Here is a 27,664-nt window from a genome sequence, read left to right as displayed (position 1 = left end):
AGTGTTAATACATTTTTTTTAAAAAATCACCAAATTGAAATGCTTACAAACTGAGAAATATCTGCAACATCATCATTGACTACGTTTACATGCACATAATATTCCAGTTATTGCCCTTCTCTTGAAAAAGACGCTATTCCTACTAAGCTGTTTACATGGCTAATGAAAGTAAATATTCCACTAATATAAATATATATATATTAATATTTACATGTAGCCGTGCAAAATAAGATTTTTTTTTAAAGTTTTCCAGCGGCGGCGGGCTTGTTGGACCTTGTAAACAGCGTCCCTTTTTCATTCCTTCAACCAGCTTTTTGAAAAGGTCGGCGTAGCGATGTTTGCGCATATCCAAAAACCTGTTCAGTAGCTGTGTGTCTCCTTCTTATCGGGTCTGCAGCCTTGCGAACTGTTGGCTGGTTGCTTTGTGTACAGCAACTATAGCAACGCACAGAGCTGACCATAATCCGTAAACAGGCAAGAGTCCGTGAACTGGCCGTGAACTGCGGTAAAAACCCTGATTGAGACGCATATTCTGAATCCACTGTATACATGTATGAAGAATGCCTCTAAATCCAAATAATACTGGAATATCCCACGTCTTTTTCAGAAAATGCTATATTCGGGAAAGGCCTTATCCGGAATATCCAACCATAAATCAAATTCGGAATATTGTCATATTTGGAATAATAGTGGAATATTGGTGTGCATGTAAACATACTCAGTGCCAACTGAGTTTAATTAATTTCAGCTGATTAGGTACCAAAGAACCTAATCACCTGAAATAGATCAGGATTGATAACAAACTACAACCACACCTGTTGCTAAATGCTTCTTGTAAATATGATCACCGCAGACAATCAAGTGAACATGAACAAATGTCACAAACCTGCTATTTAAGCCTCGGAACACATGTTTGCACCAGCACACACACAAATACAATAAGAAAACAGACACCACAATGAGACAAATCAATTTAGCCCTGCAGTGTTTATTGTCAAAACTTCTCGAGACAATAAACCAGAGATCTAGACATGCAGCCCCAGGGATGTACTCACTCATGTACTGAGTGTACAGTCGAGTGGTAGAGAGAGTGGCTTTGTGTGTGCATGTGTCAGTGTATACGTGCTCCCATGCATGCATGATCACATTAGAGCACCAGATCCTGCTGTCAGGTTTTAATTAGCTGGCCTCACAGCTGCTCGGCGTTAGGAAGGCAGGAGAGAACATCCAGCGATAAGCAGGTTAGCGCTGAATGATGCGGCGATCAGGCCTGAGAGCCTGAGCCTGCACAGACTACAGCTGCAGGCGAAGAAAAACACACAAACGCTAATCTTTAATAATATAAACCCTACATGGAATGCTGCAGTTGTGTTTCCCTTTTCAGATGTGAAATGTAATTTCCTGCGTGGTCAATCGCTCTGTTCATACAGAAGCTGGTGAATTGAAACTTAAAGGAGAAATCCGGCGCAAAATGAACCTAGGGGTTAATAACGTGTACCAAGTCGACCGTTCTCTGGGATATGTTTTCATGCTAATTAAATGTGACCAGTTTTAGCGCAAACCGCTAATTAGCTTATAACGCTAGTCGTTGGGGCACGCAAAAGTAAAAAGAAATCAATATTTCTATACCACTAACAAGGCTCAAAATAGCATCACACTTCCACTGTAACATAATGAGGGTCCCTACATGTAAACAGAAGCATTGAGAAGATTGGGTCATGACTGGTCATGACCCAAGATGGCGCCCGCCTGTATATCTGAACGGTACCGTCTTTCTAAACTATCTTCGACTCGGTACTCATGTGTTATTAACCCTTAGGTTCATTTTGCGCCGGATTTGTTGATAAACTATATAATTACTTCCTTGCAGGAATGTATTTCCTGTGTTTTTGACGACTTCCTCTTTCACAAACTCTGATCTTGAAGGTCTGATTTTAGCACCAACTGCAAACCGTCTGTAAAGTAGTTTGGTGTCACGTATGAAGTCATAGCTTCAATATACTGTATGTGTCCTAACATCTGTCACTTTTTAAGTAAAATTTTGATTTGAGACAATGTTTTTCTTTCAACTTTGGCTTACTTAAATACAGATTCAACTGTACGTCCCTTGCTCATTTAGATTAATTTAAACTTCAACCAAAAAGTTCACACATAAAGTTTGTCAGTGTGCATTTGTTTGACAGACGTGTGGGGTGGATGTTTAATTCAGACACAGATGGAATGGGCCTTGGTGGGCTCACATGTTGTGTTGAAAAGCCCCTTTTTATATCTGCAATAAAAGCTGTTGGGGAAAAAGTAATTATGAGCATGGGGCCTAGTCTCTCAATATAAAGTTGTAGTCAAAGTATATGATGTACAAGTTATGTTGTCAATAACAGTGAAGTATAAAATAGAAATAATTTAATGATTCACCAAGCAATTTCATTCTAAATAAAGAGCCTGTGAGCCCTTTTCCACGATCTGTGTCTGATCACACATTGGCTAAAAATAAAATCATTGTGGTCGGGTAGGCTCAGTTGGTAGAGCAGGCGCACATATACTGAGAGGTTTGTGCCTTGACGCAGAGGTCAAGGGTTCGAATCTGAACTGTGACAATTTCCTGCATGTCTTCCCTCTCTCTTTCCCCTTTCTCACCTAGCTGTCCTGTCAAGATTAAAGATGGAAAAAGCCCAAAAAAATGTGATCACTTCATTGTCATTCAACTACAGTGGAGTTTAGTTTCAAAACATGTTGACTCCACCTCTGAAGCACAGTTTTGGCACCCTGCTGGCAGAAACAATAGGTTTGATGATCATTCTGTTTATGTACAGGGAAATGACAGGCTGCAAACTGTGCGTGCTGTCTGAATGCATGAGAAGCAGACAAGCTTCACTTCGCACAGAAGTTATTTAACTCAAGAAAAGGAGGGCAGTTATACAGAAAGAACATTTAAACATTCTCTGTTGTCACTGAGAGTCACAACTTTCCTCTAAAAAGTTGTCCATTGCTGCACTGACTGCAACATTCTTTAGTAACTCAAAGTTAGAGCTATGCATCAGCTATGGTTCCACTTTAGAGGTGCAAATTCCATAGAAGTTACAACCCGTTCCCACTCCGAACTCGTAAAATACGGACATTTGGGCAGTGGTTGTCAGCATCTGAAGCAACGAAAAAAGCGCCCTTCAGCATGTTTACAGAACGTATCGGGGAGAGGAGCATCTACACAGGGTTTGAAGATGACATAACACTAAGAGCGACTACGGTAGCGAGTAGTATGAAAGGCCGAAATTCCATGCAGGGAGGTTGGTTAGGGTGGTGGATGAGTCAAACAACACAGGACTTTCACCCAGGAGACCAGGGTTCGTGTCCCATGTGTCACGTTTCCTAAACCCAACCATTTTCTTTTTTGTTTTCCTAAACCCAACCGTCCCGTTATTGTTTTCCTAAACTCAACCGTCCGTTCTTCCTTTCCTAAACCCAACCGTCCCGTTCTTCCCGTGTGTCACGGAAACATAAGCCCACCCGCCACCTTTTCCTTAACATAACTGCGTCAAAAGGGACGCCAATAGTCCCGACCAAGCGTGTTTAGATAAAGCGCGTTATATGACGCTAGAGGAGACTTTTAGCATCAATAACAATGACACAGGCACCTGACCAAGCGTCCGTATTTTACGAGATGGGAGTGAGAACCTGTTGAAAGTTACATTAGTGTGTCCTTATAGTGCAAGTCTGTCCAAAACCAGGAAAGGGTCCTAACAGTCTTTTGTTCAAAATACTTAAATGGAAAACACCTTATGTTTACATACCCGAACAAACCTCTTCCCAACAATGAGATGTCCTCTCAACCCGTTCTCACTCCCAACTGGTAAAATACTGACGCTTGGCCGGTTGCTCTCAGCGTCGGACACTGACGCAAAAATTTCCCTTTAGCGTCTGTATGGGACGCACCGGGCATAGCAACAGCTCAACGGCGGCACTGTAAGATGACGTAGTATTAAGAGCGATAACGGTAGCAAGTAGTATGAAAGATCGAAAATCAGCATAAAGAGGTTGTTTGGATGGTGGATGGGTCAAACAACACAGGACTTTCACCCAGGAGACCGGGATTTGTGTCCTGTTCTTGTCACTTTAAACTTACATTTAAGAAGAATTTTGTAGAAAGAATTTTGTAGAAATACGATGGCATTATACATTCAGTTCAAAACAGGAAGTACTGTAACATGTTTCAACCTGGTTGGGTGCACGGAGCATCTGATTTCAACAGTAAAGACTCGTTTTCATGTCCTGGCTCTAATCAACATGCAGTCTATACCTTGGTTTGTTTTTTATGAAGATCATCTTTTTCTTCACATTAAAGGTGCTGTAGGTATGATTGTGAAGATCCAGGACTTAGCCAAAAAAGTTGAACATCAACAACCTCTCAGTCCCTCTCCCCTTTCCGCTAAAGCCCACACGGTCTCCTGAGCCCCTCCCCCCACACAAAGGAGAATGAATACGTGTGCATGAGCAGTGATTGACACGCAGTTAGACACCCCCCCCTGGCTGTTATTGGTGCATCTGAACAGGGAGCTGTGGATTTTTGCAAATCGCACTACAGGCTGTAGGTGGTGCCACAGGAGCCGCATTTCTTTTTAAATGACCTGCTTCATGTAGTTCTACTGGAACATAGGGTCAGTTTCAGCAAATACAGTCAGGTCCATAAATATTGGGACATCGACACAATTCTAATCTTTTTGGCTCTATACACCACCACAATGGAGTTGAAATGAAACGAACAAGATGTGCTTTAACTGCAGACTTTCAGCTTTAATTTGAGGGTATTTACATCCAAATCAGGTGAACGGTGTAGGAATTACAACAGTTTGTATATGTGCCTCCCACTTTTTAAGGGACCAAAAGTAATGGGACAGATTAACAATCATAAATCAAACTTTCACTTTTTAATACTTGGTTGCAAATCCTTTGCATTCAATTCCAGCCTGAAGTCTGGAAGGCATAGACATCACCAGACGCTGGGTTTCATCCCTGGTGATGCTCTGCCAGGCCTCTACTGCAACTGTCTTCAGTTCCTGCTTGTTCTTGGGGCATTTTCCCTTCAGTTTTGTCTTCAGCAAGTGAAATGCATGCTCAATCGGATTCAGGTCAGGTGATTGACTTGGCCATTGCATAACATTCCACTTCTTTCCCTTAAAAGACTCTTTGGTTGCTTTCGCAGTATGCTTCGGGTCATTGTCCATCTGCACTGTGATGCGCCATCCAATGAGTTCTGAAGCATTTGGCTGAATATGAGCAGATAATATTGCCTAAACACTTCAGAATTCATCCTGCTGCTTTTGTCAGCAGTCACATCATCAATAAATACAAGAGAACCAGTTCCATTGGCAGCCATACATGCCCACGCCATGACACTACCACCACCATACTTCACTGATGAGGTGGTATGCTTTGGATCATGAGCAGTTCCTTTCCTTCTCCATACTCTTCTCTTCCCATCACTCTGGTACAAGTTGATCTTTGTCTCATCTGTCCATAGGATGTTGTTCCAGAAATGTGAAGGCTTTTTTAGATGTTGTTTGGCAAACTCTAATCTGGCCTTCCTGTTTTTGAGGCTCACCAATGGTTTACATCTTGTAGTGAACCCTCTGTATTCACTCTGGTGAAGTCTTCTCTTGATTGTTGACTTTGACACACATACACCTACCTCCTGGAGAGTGTTCTTGATCTGGCCAACTGTTGTGAAGGGTGTTTTCTTCACGAGGGAAAGTATTCTTCGGTCATCCACCACAGTTGTTTTCCATGGTCTTCCAGGTCTTTTTGGTGTTGCTGAGCTCACCGGTGCGTTCTTTCTTTTTAAGAATGTTCCAAACAGTTGATTTGGCCACACCTAATGTTTTTGCTATCTCTCTGATGGGTTTGTTTAGATTTTTCAGCCTAATGATGGCTTGCTTCACTGATAGTGACAGCTCTTTGGATCTCATATTGAGAGTTGACAGCAACAGATTCCAAATGCAAATAGCACACTTGAAATGAACTCTGGACCTTTATCTGCTCCTTGTAAATGGGATAATGAGGGAATAACACACACACCTGGCCATGGAACAGCTGAGCAGCCAATTGTCCCATTACTTTTGGTCCCTTAAAAAGTGGGAGGCACATATACAAACTGTTGTAATTCCTACACCGTTCACCTGATTTGGATGTAAATACCCTCAAATTAAAGCTGAAAGTCTGCAGTTAAAGCACATCTTGTTCGTTTCATTTCAACTCCATTGTGGTGGTGTATAGAGCCAAAAAGATTAGAATTGTGTCGATGTCCCAATATTTATGGACCTGACTGTATGACAGAAAGTTAGTTTTATAAGTCTTACCTACTACACCTTTAAAACTGCACTAATATATTTTTTTTATGTCAACAATTGATCAAATGACTACACGTAATGTGAGTGGAGTCATTCGTAGCTACAGGAATGATCACCCAACTCTGGAGTTCCCCTCATTTTAGCATCTTTAAGCTCTTTGTTTTGGTTTTACAGATTGCATCGGTGCTGTTTTGGTTCAGTCACAGTTCAGTCATCTTATCAACCAGCAGGCTGCTGTTTTCAGAAAAAAAACTGTATGCTACCTGGCCTACAGCTGGCAAAGCTAGAAACTAGTTGAAGAAAGCGGAGCATTTTATTTTGCTATTAAAGAGACAGATATTTCCCCTATTGTGTTGCTGGGAGTGCAAAACATAGCTAAAAGGGAGTGAATATTGGACTTAAAGGTTGCTCCATTTGTAGCTCAGTCCAAAGTGTGAATGTTTTTGTACAAATTCTAGCTGCTGGCCCCCTCACACCGTCCTCCTTACTACTCCTACACTGGCAATTCATTTTAGATGACAGATAAGAATTCACACAACCACCCCGGGCCCAGTGAATTCATCACTTTCTTATATACTCCTATGTTTTAGCTACTGAATCCAAGCACGCTGAGGCTGATATACAGCCGTATTCCAGACTGAAATGAGAACGTGTGCCTGTGAAGACATGAGCATGTATTTACTGTATTCATGCCTTTTTTATGTGTGTGTGACTCTTCATCAGAGTTTTGCTAAAAATGTCAAATACTGTCACTGCAATCTTCTTCACAAGGGATAAATTCATCAGTAAACTCAGGATGTTTTCAAACTAAGCCATTTTCAGGCCTCCATGGAAAAACCCCTGGTGTACTAATCCACTTGAAGTGCCTGTATAAGAGAGTTGGTGAATTATTAATCCAAGCACTTTCACAAACTTCGCCACCAAATAAGCATCCAGTCATTTTTTTTCTATTTTTGTGCCTTTTACTAAGCAGCAAAGCAGGCAGATGGGATTAATCAACGGTAAATATTTACGCATGTTTGCCCTCTCCCTGTCTCTTAAAGTTAGATTTGCAGAAGATTAGATGTAAGCAATGTTATTTACTGTATAGTGCGTCATGGTCCCAAATGTGTTTGCCTTAAATAGGCATTGAGTTAGGCTGTGAGTGTGAATACAGTTGCAGTAAACAGTGGCGGTAAATCAAAAAAAATTCACACTCGGAGTGAACCAGTCTTAGACACACAGGAGCCCCAAACTATGAGGACAAATCATAATAAATATTGATACAAAAAAAATTCAATTAGGCTTTAAATGAGATTGGAGGTTAAGTCCTGAAAATAAACAGTTGTTTATTTTTTTTAAATACCTTAGGAAAGTTTAATACTAAGGTTTAAATATCTGTTGTAAGCAAGGGCGTAACTTTGGGTTCAACACTGGGGGTGGATCCGCGGCCAGTTTTGATTATCCCCCCTGTAAATTATGTCTATGGTTGTAAATATTGTGCACTCAACGTTAAAAACATTGAATTCCCAGGATTTTAACACATCTAGACTAGATTCATATCTTGCCTTTCAGCTTTGCATGCTGGAATGTATGGCACTGATTTGTGAAAAGATACTCAAAACACTGCAAACCACTCTGAGTGGGAACTAACCAGTGCTGGAAGAATTATTCAGATCCTTTACCTAAGTAGAAGTACTAATATCACACTGTAAAAAACTAGTAAAAGTCCTGCATTGAAAATGTTACTTAGGTAACTATATAAAAGTATCATCAAGACAATGTACTTAAGGTTTTAAAAGTAAAAGCACTCAATGCAGAAACATACAAACGTAAAAATTGGAAACTTTCAAAACAGGTCTGTCAATGTTAATGTTTAATCGGCTAATCATTTCAGCTGTATGTAGGCCTGTATATTGTTGGGTTGTTTAATTTTATAATAAAACATAAACTACATGTGTTTTGTGTGCAGAAATCTTAATTTGTAAAGTAACTGGTAACTAAAGCTGTCAGATTAATGTAGTGGAGTAAAAAGTACAATATTTCTCTCTGAAATGTAGTCGAGTAGAAGTAGAAAGTGACGTGAAAAGAAAAGACTCAAGTAAAGTACAAGTACCTCAAATTTATACTTGAAAATATAGTGCGTAGTTTCTGTCTCCCCCATGAGGAATTCAAAGTAATGACAACAAAACTGTCAGCGCGTCCACATTATACAAGCCTTCCGTGACTGTGCATGCGCCCACCCCTCCTCCATGCAGTTGCTAGTAGCCAAAGAGGACACAAAGGATTAAAAAAACATGATGGACTCTTCAGAAGCGGTAATTATCTTCACTTGAGTTTCTGCGTGGGAAAGTCACCGGACGACACAATCTTCTGAACATAGTCATACTGAGAAATACAGAGAGAGTTGTGTGGTGCTGATAGTCTTGATTAGCTAGTTGGCAATGGCTTGAATGTAATAGACGTTTATTAATATCAAAAAATAAAGCACTAAAGCTTTACATACAAAACTTGAGTAAATGTACTTAGTTACATTCCACCACTGGAACCCGCTAACAAATAAATAGGTACCGTAGAAAGTTATGGATTTGAATTGTCTTGATATGAAAAGCTTTCTCGCTTGTGCCCAAATGTCTTCTGGTGTTTATTTATTAGTAACTCTGACTGCGGTAATCATTTATAATCTGCAGAAATTACACACTGCATCGCTCCCGGAGATTGCAGAGGCCGCCTCATGTCTGCTGATTATAAATGATTACTGTGTGATTATGAAGGGACAGTCACGTCAAGATCATGAAAAAGATGTTGCTACTCATCTCTGAAAGAAAACAAACTCATCTTGTAATCACGAGAAGTAAATCTTGAAGTCAAAGATTTATTTTTGGCGAATGAAGACAACTTCTTATCTGTTCAAGAGTATGACCCTCCAGCTCACGAATCAGAACAATCAGAAGTCACATGAAAAGCCTGAAATTACTTTTGATCAACATAAATTGCTAGTTCACTTCAAACACCTCCCAGTGAACAATGACTTTCCCTGATGATTTGTACGAACCTGCTGATGGATTTATTTAATTGAGGAAACTTTCACACCTACCTCGTTTGGTCCATTTAAAACGAACCCTGGAGCGTTTGGTCAGGTAGTCCGGTTCATTTGGGGCTGGTGTGAAAGCTCATCCGAAATGTGGTGCGTATCAAACAAACAAATGCTGGTCTGCTTGAAAACGGGGTCTCTGTTCGCTTGCAAGAACTAGAACTAGAGTTTGGTCCACTTTCGATCCGACCCAAATACAGGAAGTGGATCAAAAACAGTGCATTTACTAGTTTGCAATTTCAATATTGCACACAATTTACAGGTATATACGATTTAAGGGTTGATAACTTTGAGATACGTAAGCTGTTGGAAAAAGATAAGACAAGTGTCGAAGAGTTTCGGACATTCTGTCCAGTAAACAAGCAACCACTTTGATCGTGTGTTTACTAGGGTTGGGCATCGAGAACCGATTCCTACTTGGAATCGTTTCAAAAATTACGATTCCATCAGGATATCGTTTCTTTATTGGAATTGTTTGGAATCGTTTGGAGGATTTGGTTTCAAATCTGATCATGGGTTCCAAATTTAACATGCGCAAGTTTTGGTTTCCGTAGCGGCCAGGCGCTTGTTGTGTTGCAGCCGTGGAGCACAGTAAGCGGCGCTCTAGTGTGGCTTTATTTTACATTGAAAAAGATTGGTAAAACTGCAAACCACCATTGAATCAAAATAAAACGTTCCTCTTATTTGTGAAATAAGCATGTGACCCGTTTCAACTCTACCACTCAAAGAATCGAAAGGAAGAATCGGAATAGTTAATATCCAAACGATGCCCAACCCTAGTGTTTACAGTGTTTGGTGTGCTTGACAAAGGGCAGTGTGAAAGCGAACCGAACCAAATGAAAAATGCAACAAGGTTGCAACTTCACCCCCAAATCGCATCGATTCCACTGAACTATTGGTGTGAAAGCGCCCGTAATCACAATCAGCTAATGAAGAACACATACTAGCCATGCTGGGGACATGGCTAAAAAAGGTCAAAGCATTCTCATGAAAGGGTTTGTACGGTATTGTAAGAAAACCTACACACAACAATCTGTATGATATCTTATGATATACATATACAGTTAAGTTAATAGGCACCAAAATAACTAGTTAAGATTAGAAAAAAAAGTTTGTGGTTTGGGTTATATCACCGATTCCCTTATATATAAATATTTATGTATTACTTCTCATTGTACATATGCATTACTACATTCCTGTTCAGTTCATTCATTTACAATCATTCACACATTTGTACACATTTGATATTATTTTATATTGTATATATGTTATATATTTAACTTCTGCACTATTTTATGTCTTAGATTCTCATTTTGTTACGTTTTTCTTGCATGATTTTCTTTGATACATATTTGATGAGCATTGTTAAAGGGACTAGATTTTCTTTGCCAATGGCTGCTTGTCTGCACATGACATTAAAGGACTTGAAACTTGAATCAAACTAAAAACAAGACTTTCCAAACACAGTTTATCCAACATATAATTTTATATAAACAGTCACAGAAATGATTTAAATAGGGTGACATCATTTAATAAATATCTACATACCGTATGTAGTTTCCACATTACATTACTGTATACGTTTTTATCAAACATCTTAGTACGCAAGGCCGCCAAAATATACAGTATTCAATTAAAGTTAACACTCCATTAAGTACCCCGCATAAAAAATTACAGTAATACACATTTGAACAAAACAGTTGACTTGCAGCAGAAAAATACATACTTACAAATCAATTGACACATGCCACAGAAAAATACAGATATAAAAGCGTGCTTAAAATTCCCACTAGAAGTAGGCAAAGCCAACATTTTGTACTGCACAGTCAGTTGTTACTATGGTTGCGCTTTGAGACATACAGCAGGTTTTAGATAATGGCATACTTACTTAAGGCGATAAGAACATACACTTGAATATCCATCTGCTGTTGTATAAACATGTGATGTGAAGTAATAAGTGGGAAATTAAGAAGAACTTGAGTTTCTGCGCGGGAAAGTCACCGGACGCCACAATCTTTTGAACATAGCCATACTGAGAAATACAGAGAGAGTTGCGTGGAGCTGATAGTCTTAATCAGCTTTGTAGCAACTCATTTGGCAATGGCTTGAATGTAAGGGACGTTCATTAATTTCAAAAAGTTACGCACTAAAGCTTTAAGACAGCCAAACCTCACGGCATGGTTCATTTAATGTAGTTACAGAACATAAACATGCCCGATCACCATCATGATTAAACCCTTGTGTAAGTCATCTTTACTTTTATAACGCTTATCACTGAATATCACCTAGTGTATGAAAATGGTGCCTGTGTTCTCATCAATTACTCTTGTTTGCAATGTTTTTACTGGATATATTACTTTAAACATAAAGAGTTTACATTGTTACTACTCAAATAGTCCATATCCTTGATGTTCCACTTCAGTGTCACAGGAAGTTTCCTTCCGCTTTCTTTGTGTTGTAATTTTAAACTCCTAATGGTTAACTGCCCCTCAGATCTATGCAGCTAGCTAGACTATCCAATCTGAGTTTTCTCTCGCACAACTATTTTACAGCGGCTCCGTGCGGAGCTTAGCGCCACTCGTGACGATTGTGATTGGTTTTAAAAAAATGCCAATAAACCAGAGCACGTTTTTTTCTTCCATCCCGGAATGCTATGTGGACTAACCAGACCCTCCTCCTCGCCGCAGCGTGTTGGTCTGGCAAAGCGAGACTAGTGACAGCTAGCTCCACGGGCAGTAGGGTTGTTTGAAGGTGTGTCTGTTGGATGGAGGTAGCTTTTGATTATTTTCTGTTGTGACTATCAATAAAAACCTAGCCATGACTTGAAGAGCAGGTTGTATTTTGCAGTGAAACCGGCAGCAAACATTTAAACATTCTCATTAGTATATATATTGTTCGTTGAAAATGGAAAATATTGAATCAGTCACTATCAAGCTTTGTGATTTGGAAAAATACATGAAAAATGACAAAATATTCAAATCAGGCACAAGTGGACATATACAGCAGCAACTTCAAACAAAATCACCAAAAGATGTCCAGGAATTAACAGCAAGTTTAAAAAAAGTCACATTAACCTTTAGATCAAACTGGTTTTTCTATTCTATAAACACAAAAACAAACCGATATCTACCAGTGTTTACCTCCGCATTCGTTTTTTTGGGGCCTTTGGCACCTTCTTCATGTGTGCTTGCTGTTTAGGTTCCACCAGTTAACACCTGCCTGTTCTTAGCACAGTCCCAGTTTTTCTTGTTCTTCTTCTCCTGAGCAGCGGTGGTCTGCGTCTGTCCCAGATCCTGGATCAGTTGTGAGTTGATGAAGCGCCTGTAGGAGTCTCTCTCCATCAAGTTGTAGATCATCTGCTGAGCCTTGTTGAAAGAAGACAGGCAGGCCTTCTCCACATTCTGTCTCGTTTCTTCTCTGGTCGCTGCGTCTATGTTTACCTTCAATGAATGAGAGGAAAGAGACGGATCATAATCTATTTGCATTTTAAGAGCAGGTACTTGTAATTTGACATATATGAAAAAAAGACGGGGTTGTTACTCCGGAAAACAGAATATTAACTTTTATTGCTCCTCCAAGATCTAAAAAAAAACAACTAAATTTTTGGAGCTGTATGTATGTTTTAAAAGTAATACGGTCTTGATAGAAAAGATAATAAAAGTAAACAAATAGGGTAAAAATATGAAAAGTCATTGTTATATGGCAAAGGACAAACTTGGGTGAACAACTGGAACTAAATACCTTTTTAAATCTGTTTATTTTCATTTTCATTAAGAGTAAACCCAAAGGACTGAACTGAGTGTGCCAAATCTAATTCATCCATGCCAATTGCCTGAGTGGCGTGGTGTCGTGAGTGAGCATATTCATAACTTTGCAGGCACAATTGGCTTCAAGTATTCATTTCATTAAAGGAGATTATGCAGTTGCATTAATATGATTTAGAGTAAGCCTTCAAAGTGTATATGTCAACATTTTCTCAATTTTCTTTCACTTTTTTCACATTTTCTTCTTTTTATCTAGAATCCTTTCTGGCTCAATAGGATTACTGTTGCACTTTTATGGCTATATGTTCCTCTTACATTGGTGACCAGGCTCACTGACATTTTGTATCGTTGTTACCATATGTTTCAGATAAAAGTCCTTACCTCATTAGGAGCATCTGCCTCAACATGTTGCTGGTAGAGCTGTTTGGCTCTGGTCGCCAGCTCAGAAGGTGAACACCTCTTGTAGTCTTCGCAGGCGACCCAAAAGTCCATGTTCTCCTCACTGAACTCTGACCTCAGGAAGATGCCGAAGACCGTACGACCCTCTAACACAGACAGAAAAAGAGATATTTTTTTCATATCCAATGCACCTTACAAGAACCATATGTGTACACGTTGGGCAAAGGCGTTTAATTTCCAATTGTCGCCGGATGTCACTCATTTCAGCAGAGTGTTCCGCTTTCTTTGTGTTGGCATTTTAAAGTCCGGTTGATTTTATGAGGACTGTGGTTAACTGCTCCTCAGCTCTCTGGAGGGTAAATCCAGACAGCTAGCTAGACTGTTGAATCTGAGTTTTCTGTTGCACGACTAAAACAACCTTTGAACGTACACATGTTCCACCAAAACAAGTTCCCTCCCGAGGCTGTTTTGCAGTGGCACCGTTGCTCCGTACGGCGCTTAGCGCCACCCAAGACGATTGTGATTGGTTCAAAGAAATGCCAATAAACCAGAGCACGTTTTTCTCTCATCCTGGAATGCTGTGTGGACTAGCCAGACCTTCCTCCGCAGCGCTGTGGAGGAAGGTCTGGCAATGCGAGACTAGGCAAAGGCTTATTCATGCTGTAACAAAGTATTATTAACCAAGGGTAACAAATGTTGTAATATACTATTGTAATAAGAAAATATATCCTTTTATGTCCCAGGTAATCAAAATAAGTTGCACCAGTCCAATTTGCCAAAAGCTAGCCAAAATGGTGCTATCTCCACTGGCCCAATCTGAAAGCCATATACTGTATTAGTTTGAATCATCTCCCAATTGCAAAAGTAGTATATCAATAAATAAAACATAGAGAAAAAGGTTCATCAGGCTGCATTTTAGGCTGTTTGTTCTTGGACCAGCTTTTACAGGACATCCTTTTGATTGCTTTACAGCACAAAACCAATAGGGAGGTAGCTTTTCTTCCCTTTCCTAATGGAGCTAACTCTTTTGGCAATGGAACATTTTTAGGAGTGAGCAATAAGAAAAAGTCACTTCGATGTTGCTTATCATCCTAAGAGAAAATAAGCGCTCAGCGAGCAAAGCGAGGAAGCATGAAAGCACCGTAATTATACTGAGTTATTACATTTTACCAAGAAAATATATAAATAAATCCTTGCAGCAATAATTGCACACTGTCTATTACAGATACACAAGACTAGTGCTTTCCAACTATCAAACCAGTTAATGGAAAAGCACAGTAGAATACAAACAGATTCAAGCCTCTGTACAGAAGAAGTCGTATTGTTTAACTTCTGCAGCACTACTGCTTCAAACATCCTACATGGCTAAGTGGACAGATCAGACGGAGGAGACCCCTTGAGGCTCCAATGAGAGCTGACAGACGACGCCGGGACAGCAGAAGGAGAACGTGACGTTGTTGGAGGTCAGTGGATGAGATCATGGAACAGAGCAGGTCAGAACTCAGTTGGCTCTCCGAAAGGCCATTGATCCCCTTTTGTGTCCATGTACACACACAGTGTAATTCTCAGAGGGCTTATGCACACACACACACACACACACACACACACACACACACACACACACACACACTCTGCGTTGGTCAGCACGCCCTAAGGGGCCATTGAGTAGTGCCTTGAGACACGTAGCAGAAATCCAGAGCATGAGAATGTGTCTGAGAGAGAGAGAGAGAGAGAGTGTGTGTGTGTGTGTGTGTGTGTGTGTGTGTGTGTGTGTGTGTGTGTGTGTGTGTGTGTGTGTGTGTGTGTGTGAATAAAGACTAAACAGCCAAATATATATACACACCATATGACTTCTAAGGCTTAAATCTGTGAAGCCTACTGTGCTTTTCCATTAACTGGTTTGATGGTTGAAAAGCACTTGTATTGTGTACCTAAATAGACAGTATGCAATTATTGCTGCAAAGATGTATTATTATTTATACATAAATGTAATAACTCAGTATATATATATATATATATATATATATATATATATATATATATATATATATATATATATATATATATATATATATATATTTGCAACACATCTTCTTTACAGTGAATTTCCTTCATATTTTGGGCCATACCTAGAGATTTGTATCACTTTGCATCACTTTTGAGATTGCCAAAACCATACTGGCAACCATTGGCGAGGAATGTGAAGGTCAGGGCCTTGTCTGATTAAATTCCCATGATTACAGCACACAATCATGTCACAGGAGAATTATCATGTTTAGATTTGAGCTTTTTTTATTTTATTTTTTTTTTTAGGCAACCCTGAGAGAGATTCTGCTGGAAAGCTAATGAGTCAAGCATCCACCCGACAGCTATTACCTGTCAGTAATATTAGTATCAGATTCTTTGGATTTGAACACAACCTCAGTAGTGATTGTTTCAGTATACAGGTTGAAAAGGTGTGAAAACAATAATATAATACTCACTTTGACTGTTCATCAAGTGGCTGAAAGACTCCTCCCATTTCTTCACCTCAGACGCAGTAGGTATGCTAAAACACAGATAAGAGAGGATTTTAATAAAGGTTGCAAGGAGCTTCTGAGTGGGAAGTTTCATAGAAAAGCTATGATATTCATGCAACTAGTTCAATTGGAAACTATACAGTAAATTACACTTTACAGGTACATGTGTTCAAGATGGGTCTGATCTGGTTTCAGTCAGGATTTCATATTTTTTTATCACGAGCACCATGTATTCTCACAGGGAATGTTCTAAGAAAGCATTTACTGTATATTGTTTATATAAATAGGATTACAAAGGTTATTGTTGTAGATTTACTTCCTCCCTACCACCATGCTGGCTTCCTGTCACTCCACCCAACCAAACACAAAATAAACTGCATCAATAATACTTTGCACTAAGACAGCTTTGTAGGGAGGTTTTCCTTTTCCTCATCCAATTCCATTACCACTGCACCAATTAACTGATCAATAACGAGAGCAAATCCAATCACACCAGCATGCGTTATCTGACATTTATACATACACAATAATACCCTCTTAAAGATTTCACCCCCTCAAACAATAGTGTAAATTATTGACAGCTAGGAACGAGTTATCTATATTCATATACATCACTTGCAAAATGATTGTCACAGAGTCTGTACAGCATGTATTTGTGTTGTGAATGGAAGGCAAGTTACTGTCTGCTGCTGAACAATTAAACTGAATATTGATTATCTATCAGCGTCTCTAAATGGGTTACGTGTTACTGAAAAGGAAAGATAACTGTTAATGTCATGCTCATAAAGAACAGGCTGAGGGTAGAATGAGCCCGAAAAAAAAAGGCATTACGTATTCTTAAGCAAATGTGGTTAAATTTCAAAATGCAACAGAAAAGTAAACATGTCAAAGGTATATAAAGGAAGTGAAGGCTTTATAAATTGTCTCCATGGCACCTTGCTGCAATGGAAATTACACACATGAAAGGTATAAAGGCGGGGTTTAAAACAAAACCAAGCAAGTGCCACTGAACCAAGAAATTCCAAAATCAAGCAGAAAATTATCCATTTCCTTTTTCAACTCAGTGCGTCATTGCAAGCTCTCTTTCCACAACAACACATTCATCATTTTTCTCCTCACTCCTCCGTCTCTCGCCAAACAACCCTTACGCAACAACAACAAAGCACTATTGAAGGTCTACAGCTTGAACACTGGCACTACGACGTGTCTTAAGATTAAAACCCCAAGTCACCAGGGTTAAAGTCTAAGCCCTGTTGCAAGTCATTTTAGATTTTTTTTTTTTTTTTTAAAGCCATTTCATTAGTGATTACTGATAACGTTACGTGTCCAAACCTCCAATTAAAAACCCATTCATATATTTATTAATTTGCCGAACAAGGTGAAAAGAAAAGCAGTTAAGTCGTTGATAATTGCTCCTCAAACTCAAAATATTAAAGTCCCCTCCCACGGTGATTTAAGATAACTATTGAATGAATGAAACACATTCATCATAAAGCACGTTTGATCATTTTAATAACTGGCATGGCTGGAATGTATCCTCCTAGTGGTTGCAAACACAATCACTTTCATATTTTTTCCCTGTGTAGTGCTTCCAGGTGGTAATGCAATGCGTGGATTCCTGGAACATATAGAATACTTCTTTCCATATACATGAATGGAGGATTTGCTGCCTTAATCATTCAATCCTTGTGACTGTGGTTAAAATCTATCTTTGAGCCCCTGGAGGAGCAGCTCAATTGTGACATCTGAAGAATACAAATACACACACTTTAAAACATCCATAAATTGAACTAAAAGATAAGTTACTCAGACCTCTCAGCAGCAGCACACTCCTCGTTTGTTTGCTTCTGATCAGTTGCTTGGGGTTCAGGCTTCTGGAGTAAGAAGCTTATTTTATGCTTGATGACTTTGGCACTGTGGAGAGACAGCAAGTGAAATGCATTTCAGAAGATGTCCCTTATGTTTTTATTAATAACATCTGCACAAAGACCTGCTTGTATGACGTTCTGAGTCATGTAAACAAGTGGTAAGCAACTGGTTCCTCTTCTTCTACATTGAACTGTTGTTTTTACAGCATTTACTGGTTTCAAATAAGTGTTTCACTTCAAAACTTCAAAACGATAACGCTCCTAAAAGTCAGCATCTACACAGTTTCAGATATTTAAAAAAAAGCTACATTTTATTTTATTTTAGCAGGAATATAATAAACACTTCTTTCCACCTAAAACTAAATTGGTCTTACCTTTTCAAGCATGTCGCAGGAAGAGTTGCAAGTCCTTTACACATGGTGGAATGTCACGGATCCAAAGTCAGAGATGTTGTTGTAAATGATAACAGCACCGCCAGGGAGGCAACAGTGTGATTGGGTGCAGAGCATTCAGTGATAGACAGCAGGATACGCATGTCTCCACCCCCAGTAGTTGTTTTATACCTCCACATAGTGCACACTGACACAAAACTGACCAATCACATCAGACAAAGAGAGAGAGACAGAGAGAGAGAGAGAAAGAACAGGGAGAGAGGGAGAGGATTTGGGGGAAGTTTACAGCAGATGGGATCGTAAGTAACCACCACAAAAGGTGTTTTCCACTAAGGTTTACTGAAGTCATCCCTCTGTGGAAAGACACAGAGAGCTCTGGTCTGTGACTGCCAATGCATTCAAGGAGGTATTTGTGGGAAAGTGTTGGAATTTTATTGGTGGACCCACTTTTGCTCAACATCCAGCAGTGAGAGTTTACAGTCCAGCACATATAAATTGTACCCCTGAATAACACCCTCTTTGTCCCAGTGTCATACTAATTCATATACTATATGTGTCATGGCATTCATTTTTTTTGCAGTTTACAAAAAAAAAGGATTGACATTTCTGCTTTGCAGTAACAGGACATGTTGCAATACGTGTTCAAATGTTTGCAAAATGCTGTTAGCAAATGACGCGGTATACTCTTAGCAATGCGCGGGCACGCAACTATGTCATAGCAGCTGTATTGCTCAGGACCCAAGGCAGCGCAGGGTCGAGTGTGAAGTTGTTTGGAACGAGTGGTTCTCGAGAGGCCAAGCAATCGGCCCGTTCTGAACAGGCACGTTTTAAACAGGCACTGCACTTGTTTCATACTAATACAAAAACCCTCCAATCAAACCGTCATTCAAACTGTAAAGGTGGAATGTCACTGCCAATTAAACAAAAAAGCGAAATATTTTTCCAAAGATGTAATACTTTCTTGTTTCTTGACATCCTCTTAGACCTGTCTCACCACCAACCTCGACTGTCCTCAGGCATCATGTACTCTATACTTTACTCTTTTGACACTCTAAACCTTTGATGTGAGTTTACAGCTAAAATCTCACAGTATCTTACTGTTTTAATGTTATACAGGATCATACTGTAAGTGGCAATGTATTCTGGAAGAAAATTATACTATTACAGCACTATCTGTGAATGTTACAGGTATTTAGGTTACACTTTACTTGAAGGTATCTACATAAGAGTGACATGAACGTGCCATAAACATTATAAACAAGTCCTAAACGTTTATGACATAACACTTCGCATTCGGGTTTTGTCATGACAAGTTATGGTTAGGGGTTAGGGTTCATGTGTCATGACTGTCATCTCACGCTTATGTAGATACCTTCAAGTGTTACCAGTATTTACTGTTAATACCAAGGAAGTACACAGCAGCCTGAATATTACTGTAAATAAATAAAATAATACGGTAAGAAACTGTGTCTATTTACAGTAAAATACCTTAAAATTTAAAAACAGTGTGCATACTGTAAATAAACAGTAGTTTACTGGCAAAGCTGCTGCCAGTATATTACTGTAAATTTACAGTGAAAAGTTTTACAGTGAGCTGGAAACAACGCAAAATGTGATTAGGGACAAAGGAGTTGTTTTGTTCTCCTTGGGCTGTCTCACTACCATCTTCAGTTCATTTAAAGACATTTGCAGCAGTGAGTACTCCTCCATGTTTGCATGGCATTGTATTACAATGGTGTCCATCTACAGCACAAACATCAAGAACAGTTTCTTAAGTACCTAATGTTGTAACTTACAGTGTCAACATACTCCAAACATGCATCGAATCAGTTTGTAGTGTAGACATGGGAGACAGCTCATATGTTGTGGCAGCAGTGCGCTGGAATGTGTCAAAGCTGATGGTGGAGTGTTTGCTTTTTCTGAATTTTCTATAGTGGATTATACTATACAGCCTCTCTGTTAAACCTTCAGGGACTGAAATAATATGTACGTTAAAATGATCTTGCCATTTACAACCAGGTCTAACAACAATAATTAACTTTATCAAAGAGAGATGAAGAAGGCAGCAAGCATGACTACAGCAATAAAAGGAATAGGATTTGGCACAGCAGCTTAAAAAGAAGACCTGTTTTGATCTGCTGCTGAGCAACAGTTAGAGGCAATCAAAATGTCTAGCACCACAGATGACTAAAGTCCAGCCGTCTGAATGTCTGAACAGTCCGCTGACAGAATCTCCTCCTCTATCTAAATATCACAAGACCTGGTCTGACCTCGGCAGCTTGAAACAGGATTGGCATCTATCAATGAATCCAGAAAGCAGCTCAACAACACAGCAAGGCCTGTTCGGGTGTTTGTGAAAGAGGTTTTTGAAGATGCCTGAATGTGGTTATCATGGTAATTGTTCGTTTAGTCAGGAACACTCTCGTCAGAGATTTAACGGAAACACAGTTATGCTCGGCGCTGATGGCTCCACTCTCATTCAGATGCTCCCTGCATTAAAGGTGTAGGATTGCAAATATCCAGGACTTGGCCAAAACATTTGAACATCAACAACTTCTCAGTCTAAAGCCCAAAACGGTCTCCTAAGCCCCTCTCCCCACAAGGGAGAATGAATGTGTGTGCATGAGCAGTGATTGACACGCAGTTAGACACCCCCCCCTGGCCCTGATTGGTGCATCTGAACAGGGAGCTGTGGATTTTTGCAAATCACACTACAGGCTGTAGTTGGAGCCAGAGGAGCTGGATTTATTTTAAATGACCTGCTTCATGTAGTTCTACTGGAACATAGGGTCAGTTTCAGCAAATATGACAGAAAGTTAGTTTTTTAAGTCTTACCTACTGCACCTTTAACTAAGCAGCATGCTAAGGCAAAACAGGGAGCGCAATGTAGAAAACCCCCAAAGGGTATACAAGAGTGGGTCCAAAGCACAACATTAAATACAATTTTAACTTTTGAACCATGTGGAGGCTTGCGTTGTTGAGGCAAAGCTTTGGTGTAGCAGGGATCCGTGAAGAGGGAGTCATTTGTAAACGTGATAATAAGCTGTGATTGGTGTGTGACTGATTAGAAACAATGGCAAAATCAGCGGGCTGTCAGCTGAATACAGCATGGGGCATATGACTTCCGTGTCCTTCATGCAACTACCGAGATGCTTCCTATTTAATCTTCTCATTCATCTTGGCCTGAGAAGACAAACTGATTCAACATCTGCAGCCTTAATCCCAGGTAATAAATAAATGAGATTAAGCTACAGGCAAGCAGATGTAGATTCAAAGTCTGGTGGAAAACCCTTCTGAGAAATGCATGCATGAAAACAAGCATTACCTCCCTCTTTCCTGCTCTCTGTCTCCCAGTGCCTCTTTTACACATGACATCATGTCTAAATCTTTTCCTTTTATCTGATGCCTAAAAGCAGCTTGGAGTCTTTTCTCTGAGTGATTTGAGCATCTGAAGCAGAGATGTGTACCTTTCATGATTTGTAGCACAGGCTTTTAAAGCATGGATTGCTGCCAAAGGACCCCTTTTAAGAAATAATGAATTCTAACAGCGTGGCCAATTTAAAAAACTAAATGACTACGATCAGAGAAGATAATGATGGTTTGGCAAATGGTCTTCTGAATCTTAAATGTGCTTGCTCCCTATTATCTTCTGAAAGCATTTTTTCCCAAACACAGGGCAAGTGATTCACTGAGCAGTGTGTATGGTGTAGCAGACAAAAAATATGCAATTTCATTTTAGTTGGAATTTAACAGTGTGATAGGTGTATTTGGTTCCTATCAACAAGGGGTTGATTATGAATTTTGCTTCGCAATCTCCTGTTGCAGACAGCAGGATGTGATTAGGGCGCCAGAGGCCAGGATTACACAGCAGCAAGGTGATGATGGCTCTGTGTGCTCCTGGTACACTCACATTGCACATGAGAAGCCAGCTCCATCTTTCAACAGGGCAAAAAGCAACTCATCAGCTGCTACACATAGATATGCAGGCGTTCGGTAAGACCTGTTGATGGACAGCGACGAATGCACAGAAAAACAGTACAAACTGGGAGGAGCCAAGACTCTAGTCTAAATTAGAGAGATGAAAGATCGAAAATGAAACATGGAGAAAATCAAGATGCAAATTGAAAGGAGCCAGCAAGTATAACAGCGTATTTTACTCATAGCTACGGTATATTTTCCTTTTTTTGGGGTATTTGTACCTCTTACAACAGGTCTCCAATTCGATTAGCTCAATGTATGATAAGGAAACCTAAAAAACTGCTGAAGGAAAAGATAGGGGATCACCAAAATCAGAAGGATTCATCATCTGAGAACAATAAATGTATGTACTGAATTTTGTGACAATTGATATTGTAGCCTACGTGTTGATATTTCACTGGATAACTGAAAACTTTGACTTCTTGGGTGAGCACCACTGGCCTGGCTCAAAAACATGCTGTGTGTGTATATATATATATATATATGCGCAAGTGAAGTTGCCTATATACAGTATGTGCAGTAACGGACTGGTAATCTGGCATTTGGGCAGATGCCAGAGGGGCCGTGGGCCCTCATAGGCCGTTTGGGCCAGACGGCCAATCAGAGATTGTCACAGCCATGCGGCCACTTCATTGGAAACAGCGGCCCATATAATTTCTGTCGGCCCCTTTCAAGCATCAACAATAAAGTTCTTTGGCCAAACAATAGCTACATTTGTCCAAATCCTCCACACCTAGTAATAATGTAATCTGATCAGTATTTATACCACGTATGAGTCTCTCAATATCACAGTCATGGTTACCCTCTAGTCACAAACTTTTACATTAGTCTGTATTGTTTTGTAGCAAAATTACTTATTCAGATCAGATGTTCCAAAACGTAAACGTGCATGGTTTTAAATAAAACAAATCTACCTGCATTTCTTTTATTTGAATATTTGTTTGCAAAAGTTAAAATGTAGCAATGCCTTCTGGGAATTTCAAGACAGAATCGAGTAGATCGCGTCAGCGTCTACTGTCTATCAGCGTGGTTGTTGGAAGTTGAAAACTGGAAGTTGGAAGCTATGGTTGGAAGTTGGAAGTTGGAAGTTATACTATTGGCAAAAAAAATAATCGAGGCATCTAGCGACACGAGGGGGGCAGAGAAAAAGAGAGAGAAATATAAGAGAGCACTGTTGGCTGGAGTTGAAAAATGCTGCAAACTGACTGATTTGTTTTAAAATCAAGTGCAGCTTCAGCTAGCATTAGCGCTAATACTGCTACCATGTTAGCGACACATCTGAGCCAGCACACCAGGGAGAAAGACAGGACAGTGAGGAATATGAGGGAGAGGAAGAACAAAACGAGCAAGAGGAGGATGAAGAGATAGACATGGATAATGAATCTATGGAACTAACCAACACAGAACAACAAGCCTGCTGTGGGTCTGAATGTAGATTACCAGAAGCAACAGAGATGGAGACCAAAGCTGCAGGAGGGAGTGTAGGTACAGTGAGTTTGGCTACTTCAGAACATTATATTATTATGGAGCGGCTGGCTCTGACGATTTATTCTTTTTTTTTTATATGTCTATGCTGGGCTATCAAAAGTGCGTGTTCTTTCCGTGCATCAAAAGTTCTATCTGCGACCCCCCCTACCGGTGGGCCGCTGGTGGGTGGAAATGCCAGGGCCGTTTTTTGTTCCCATTCCGTCACTGAGTATGTATGTGCAAGTGTATAGTACCAGTATATATGTATGAGCAGGTGAAGTATATATGTATGTGCAAATGTTTAGTACATGTACGTGCAATTGAAGTATATATGTATGTGCATGTAAAGTATTCAATTCTGGCCTAGGCGGCTTCTCATAAGTTTACACTTCTCAAACCAGCAGCCTGGTGGCTGTTCTCTGCTAGATGGAATCTCACAGCATGACACTTCTTTGGTGCCCTGAGGTGAAAAAGCCCTCATTCCCTTTCCCTAAGTGGCTTTGCCAACTGTCAGGCTGCCATTGTATGTAAGAATCTGTTCTTATTGACTTGCCTGGAAAATTATAGGGGAAATAAATAAATAAAAAACACTGACCCAACAAGTACTCAAACCTAAAAGACAAAATAGGTCAGTTGCTCCCAAAATGACCTTTATTACTGCTCTGAAATTGATTTGAACAGGCCTTTTATGATAATTTACCCCTGTAGTTAAGTTTGGTTAGGTTGGTTCACGTTAGGGAAAGACTGTCTTGACAATTTTTGTATTATCATACAAACTACTTACAATAAAGTCTGTACTTCAGAATACCCTTGTATGTAGGTCAAGTGATGTAAGTTAGCCTCTAGTGTTGATGGTGTTTATATTTACATATCCTCCTTTACTATTTTGCACTGGGAATTTTCAGCAGGTTGTTTCCAAAGCAAAACTGACAAGCTGACACGTAAGCTACCAAAACAAGATAGCTGATGAAATACAGTAAGCAGCATTACAAGTTATTTCATGTAGCAGTTTAGCAGGAAGGCCATCGTGAGATTTAAAAAATCAGTGGGTTTAATGCAGGCAGTTGTGGGCCACATCACATTTACAATGTTACGAATGGCTTCAAAGGTCAAGAGGAGACGAGGCAGCATCAGGGCGGCAGATATTGACCCTCATAAACCACATTAGGTGACAGGGAATAGGCTCTGCTAATGTGGCTTAGTCTCAATAACTTATCCTGCTAACGCCTTTCCTGATTGCCACTGATCTCACAGCTCATCAGAGGATGGACAGCAAAACCCTCCATAAACCCTCTAATTCATTCCCATCAGTTAGGTGGAGGACAGCTTGAAATTAGAGGAGGGGATTACTGCAGTTTGCTTACAAAATTCAAAATATCCTGATTATTCCTGAACTGTTTATAATTAGGATATGAGACTCCATATGGACTAGAGGATGGATACCCGAACCGAGCCCGACGGGACCCGGACAGATATTTAGAAATGATGTTCGGGTTCGGGTCGGGCTCGGTGACATCAGCGCGATAAGGCATTGAACATTTTATCTCGGGCTCGGACATAAATATCTTAATGGCTGTCGAGCTCGGGCCGGGTTCGGTTACTGTTCTGTCGGACGCGGGCCGGGCTCGGACAGAAAAATGCAGCCCGATCCGCACTCTAATATGAACAGTGTATGAAGAGGACATTCAATTAAATGCAATTGTATCTATAGTGTCAAATCATACAAGAAGTTTTCTCAGGACACTTTACAGAAAGACTAGGTCTAGACCACCCTATAATTTACAGAGACCCAACAATTCCCCCCAAGAGCAAGCGTTTGGTGGGGAGGAAAAACTTCCTTTAAATGGTCGGAAACCTCAGACGGAACCAGGCTCTTCGTAGGCAGCCATCTGCCGCTGCCGGTTGGAACACAGAGAAACAGATACAGATGTACAGAAATATGATTCATAATACAGTACTTCTAGCAGTTAGAAGTTAGAGTGATTAAATTATAGTGAAAAAAAATAATAGAACTTTGGCTATAAATAATAGTAGTAGCAGGGCGTCGAGCAGGGCGTCGAGCAGGACCACGGCAGCGGCTGCAAACACGATCCAGGTGCCACCACAATCCAAGGAAATCTGCAAGGCGAGAAAGCATAAGGAATCCAGGGAAGAGGCTCCCTGCATTAAAGGGATATGAATGCACACAGATGGAGAGAGAGAGAGGACTATAAAAACTATAGCAGCATAACTAAGAGCTGGTCCAAGGTAAACCTGGGCCAGCCCTAACTATAAGCTTTATCAAAGAGGAGAGTCACTCTTTTCGTCCAGATGTCCATTACCTTCCGCTTTCCTTGTGTTGTAATTTTAAACTCCGGTTGATTTCTGAGGACTATGGTTAACTGCTCCTCAGATCTCTGCAGGGTAAATCCAGACAGCTAGCTAGACTATCTGTCCAATCTGAGTTTTCTGTTGCACGACTAAAACAACCTTTGAATGTACACGTTCCTTCCCGAGGCTATTTTGCATACGCACTGTTGCTCCATCCAGTGCTTAGCACCGCCCAAGACGATTATAATTGTTTTAACGCTCAGAACCCTGAGGTCATTTTTACAGTTCATTGTCCGTCTGGTTTTATTTTCTAAAAAAGCTTGTAAAACATCAAACCTGTTGTCTACAGTCAATTTATGAATATCATTTTTTTCAGGAAAAACTGGGCTATTAGAATATTTGTGCTGCAGTGAGGTCACTTGAATGTAAAAAAAGGTTGTATGACCTTAAAGATGCCAATAAACCAGAGCACATTTTTCTGCCATCCTGGAATGCTGTGTGGACTAGCCAGACCCTCCTCCGCAGCGCTGTGGAGGAAGGTCTGGCAATGCGAGACTATCTGCCTCATGACCTTCATTAAAATGGAAATTAGTAATAGGATGGTGAGATCCATTCACCTCGTTGTCCTCCTATTTATGACTCACCAGGTAGGTGCAGCAGAGCAGGATGCACTTCTTCACCCCCTCTCTCACTCAGGATGACACCTCCACCATGACGACATGGTCAATGCATCTTCCCATCCCACACCTTTACCCTCTTTTGGATGAGCAACAGAGAAATAAAAGTATGAGGAACAAAAGGGGTTGTAATGGTCATTGGAAGCCAGTGATCATTTATTTTAAACATTCAGATGAAATGTTCTGGCTTGGTGTGAAGTACGGTAAAGAAGACTCTAGAACAACTAAAGAAGTCAGCTCTGCATTTCAACTTGGACTACGGGCATGGTTTAGGTGTGTGTGATGGCCGCGGCTGTTCGTTTCAAAATAACAATGGTGTATGTGATAGACAAATGGTTCATCGCTTGTCCAGAAAGTGCCTGCCCTTTTCCAATCAGTTTCAGATGATGGCTTCTCGGATGGTTCTGTGTAACAAACCATCTGCTGCGTCAGGTTACAGCTCTGCCCCTTAGCTGTTCTAAAATCTCTGTAAACCACGTTATCTTGTGGCTTATTGCTAAAGTAGCCCAGCACTGTAGCATCAGTGGATATTAGGGTTGGATACCAAAACCCGGTGCAAACGAAGGACAACGCAGATTTCGGTGCCTACTTTCGGTTCCACTTTAATGCATGCAGCCTGTTGCTCCAAAACTAACGTTACAGGTGACATACGCATCACTGCATGTGACGCTTGTTAACACTACACTTGGCAGCAGGTAATGTTAGCCTACCATAAGCAAGTAGCTGGCTTAAACAAGTGCAAAATGCTGCCAGCCAAACGTTCTAAAGTGTGGCTGAATTTTACTCCACTGGGACGTACAACAGTCTGCAGCTAAAGGTATCGTTTTAGCACCGGTAATGAAAAAAAAACAAACGTATCCCAACCCAAGTGGATATTAG

The 27,664-nt window shown here is 40.2% G+C and overlaps 1 protein-coding gene across 1 annotated transcript; it reads right to left on the bottom strand.

The window, feature by feature from the left end:
• Positions 1 to 10,878: 10,878 nt before the first annotated feature.
• LOC144523073 (regulator of G-protein signaling 4-like) lies at positions 10,879 to 18,504 on the bottom strand. The gene is made up of 5 exons (XM_078258374.1): positions 18,336 to 18,504; positions 17,906 to 18,007; positions 16,058 to 16,122; positions 13,557 to 13,720; positions 10,879 to 12,851 (listed from the first exon to the last, which is right to left on the bottom strand). The coding sequence occupies exons 1-5, from the start codon at positions 18,377 to 18,379 to the stop codon at positions 12,606 to 12,608; spliced, it is 621 nt and encodes a 206-aa protein (XP_078114500.1). The 5' UTR covers positions 18,380 to 18,504; the 3' UTR covers positions 10,879 to 12,605.
• Positions 18,505 to 27,664: the final 9,160 nt, after the last annotated feature.

The sequence above is a fragment of the Sander vitreus genome, chromosome 9 (genome assembly GCF_031162955.1).
Source record: "Sander vitreus isolate 19-12246 chromosome 9, sanVit1, whole genome shotgun sequence".
Taxonomy (NCBI): Eukaryota; Metazoa; Chordata; class Actinopteri; order Perciformes; family Percidae; genus Sander; species Sander vitreus.
This window is presented reverse-complemented; position numbering and strand designations above follow the sequence as displayed.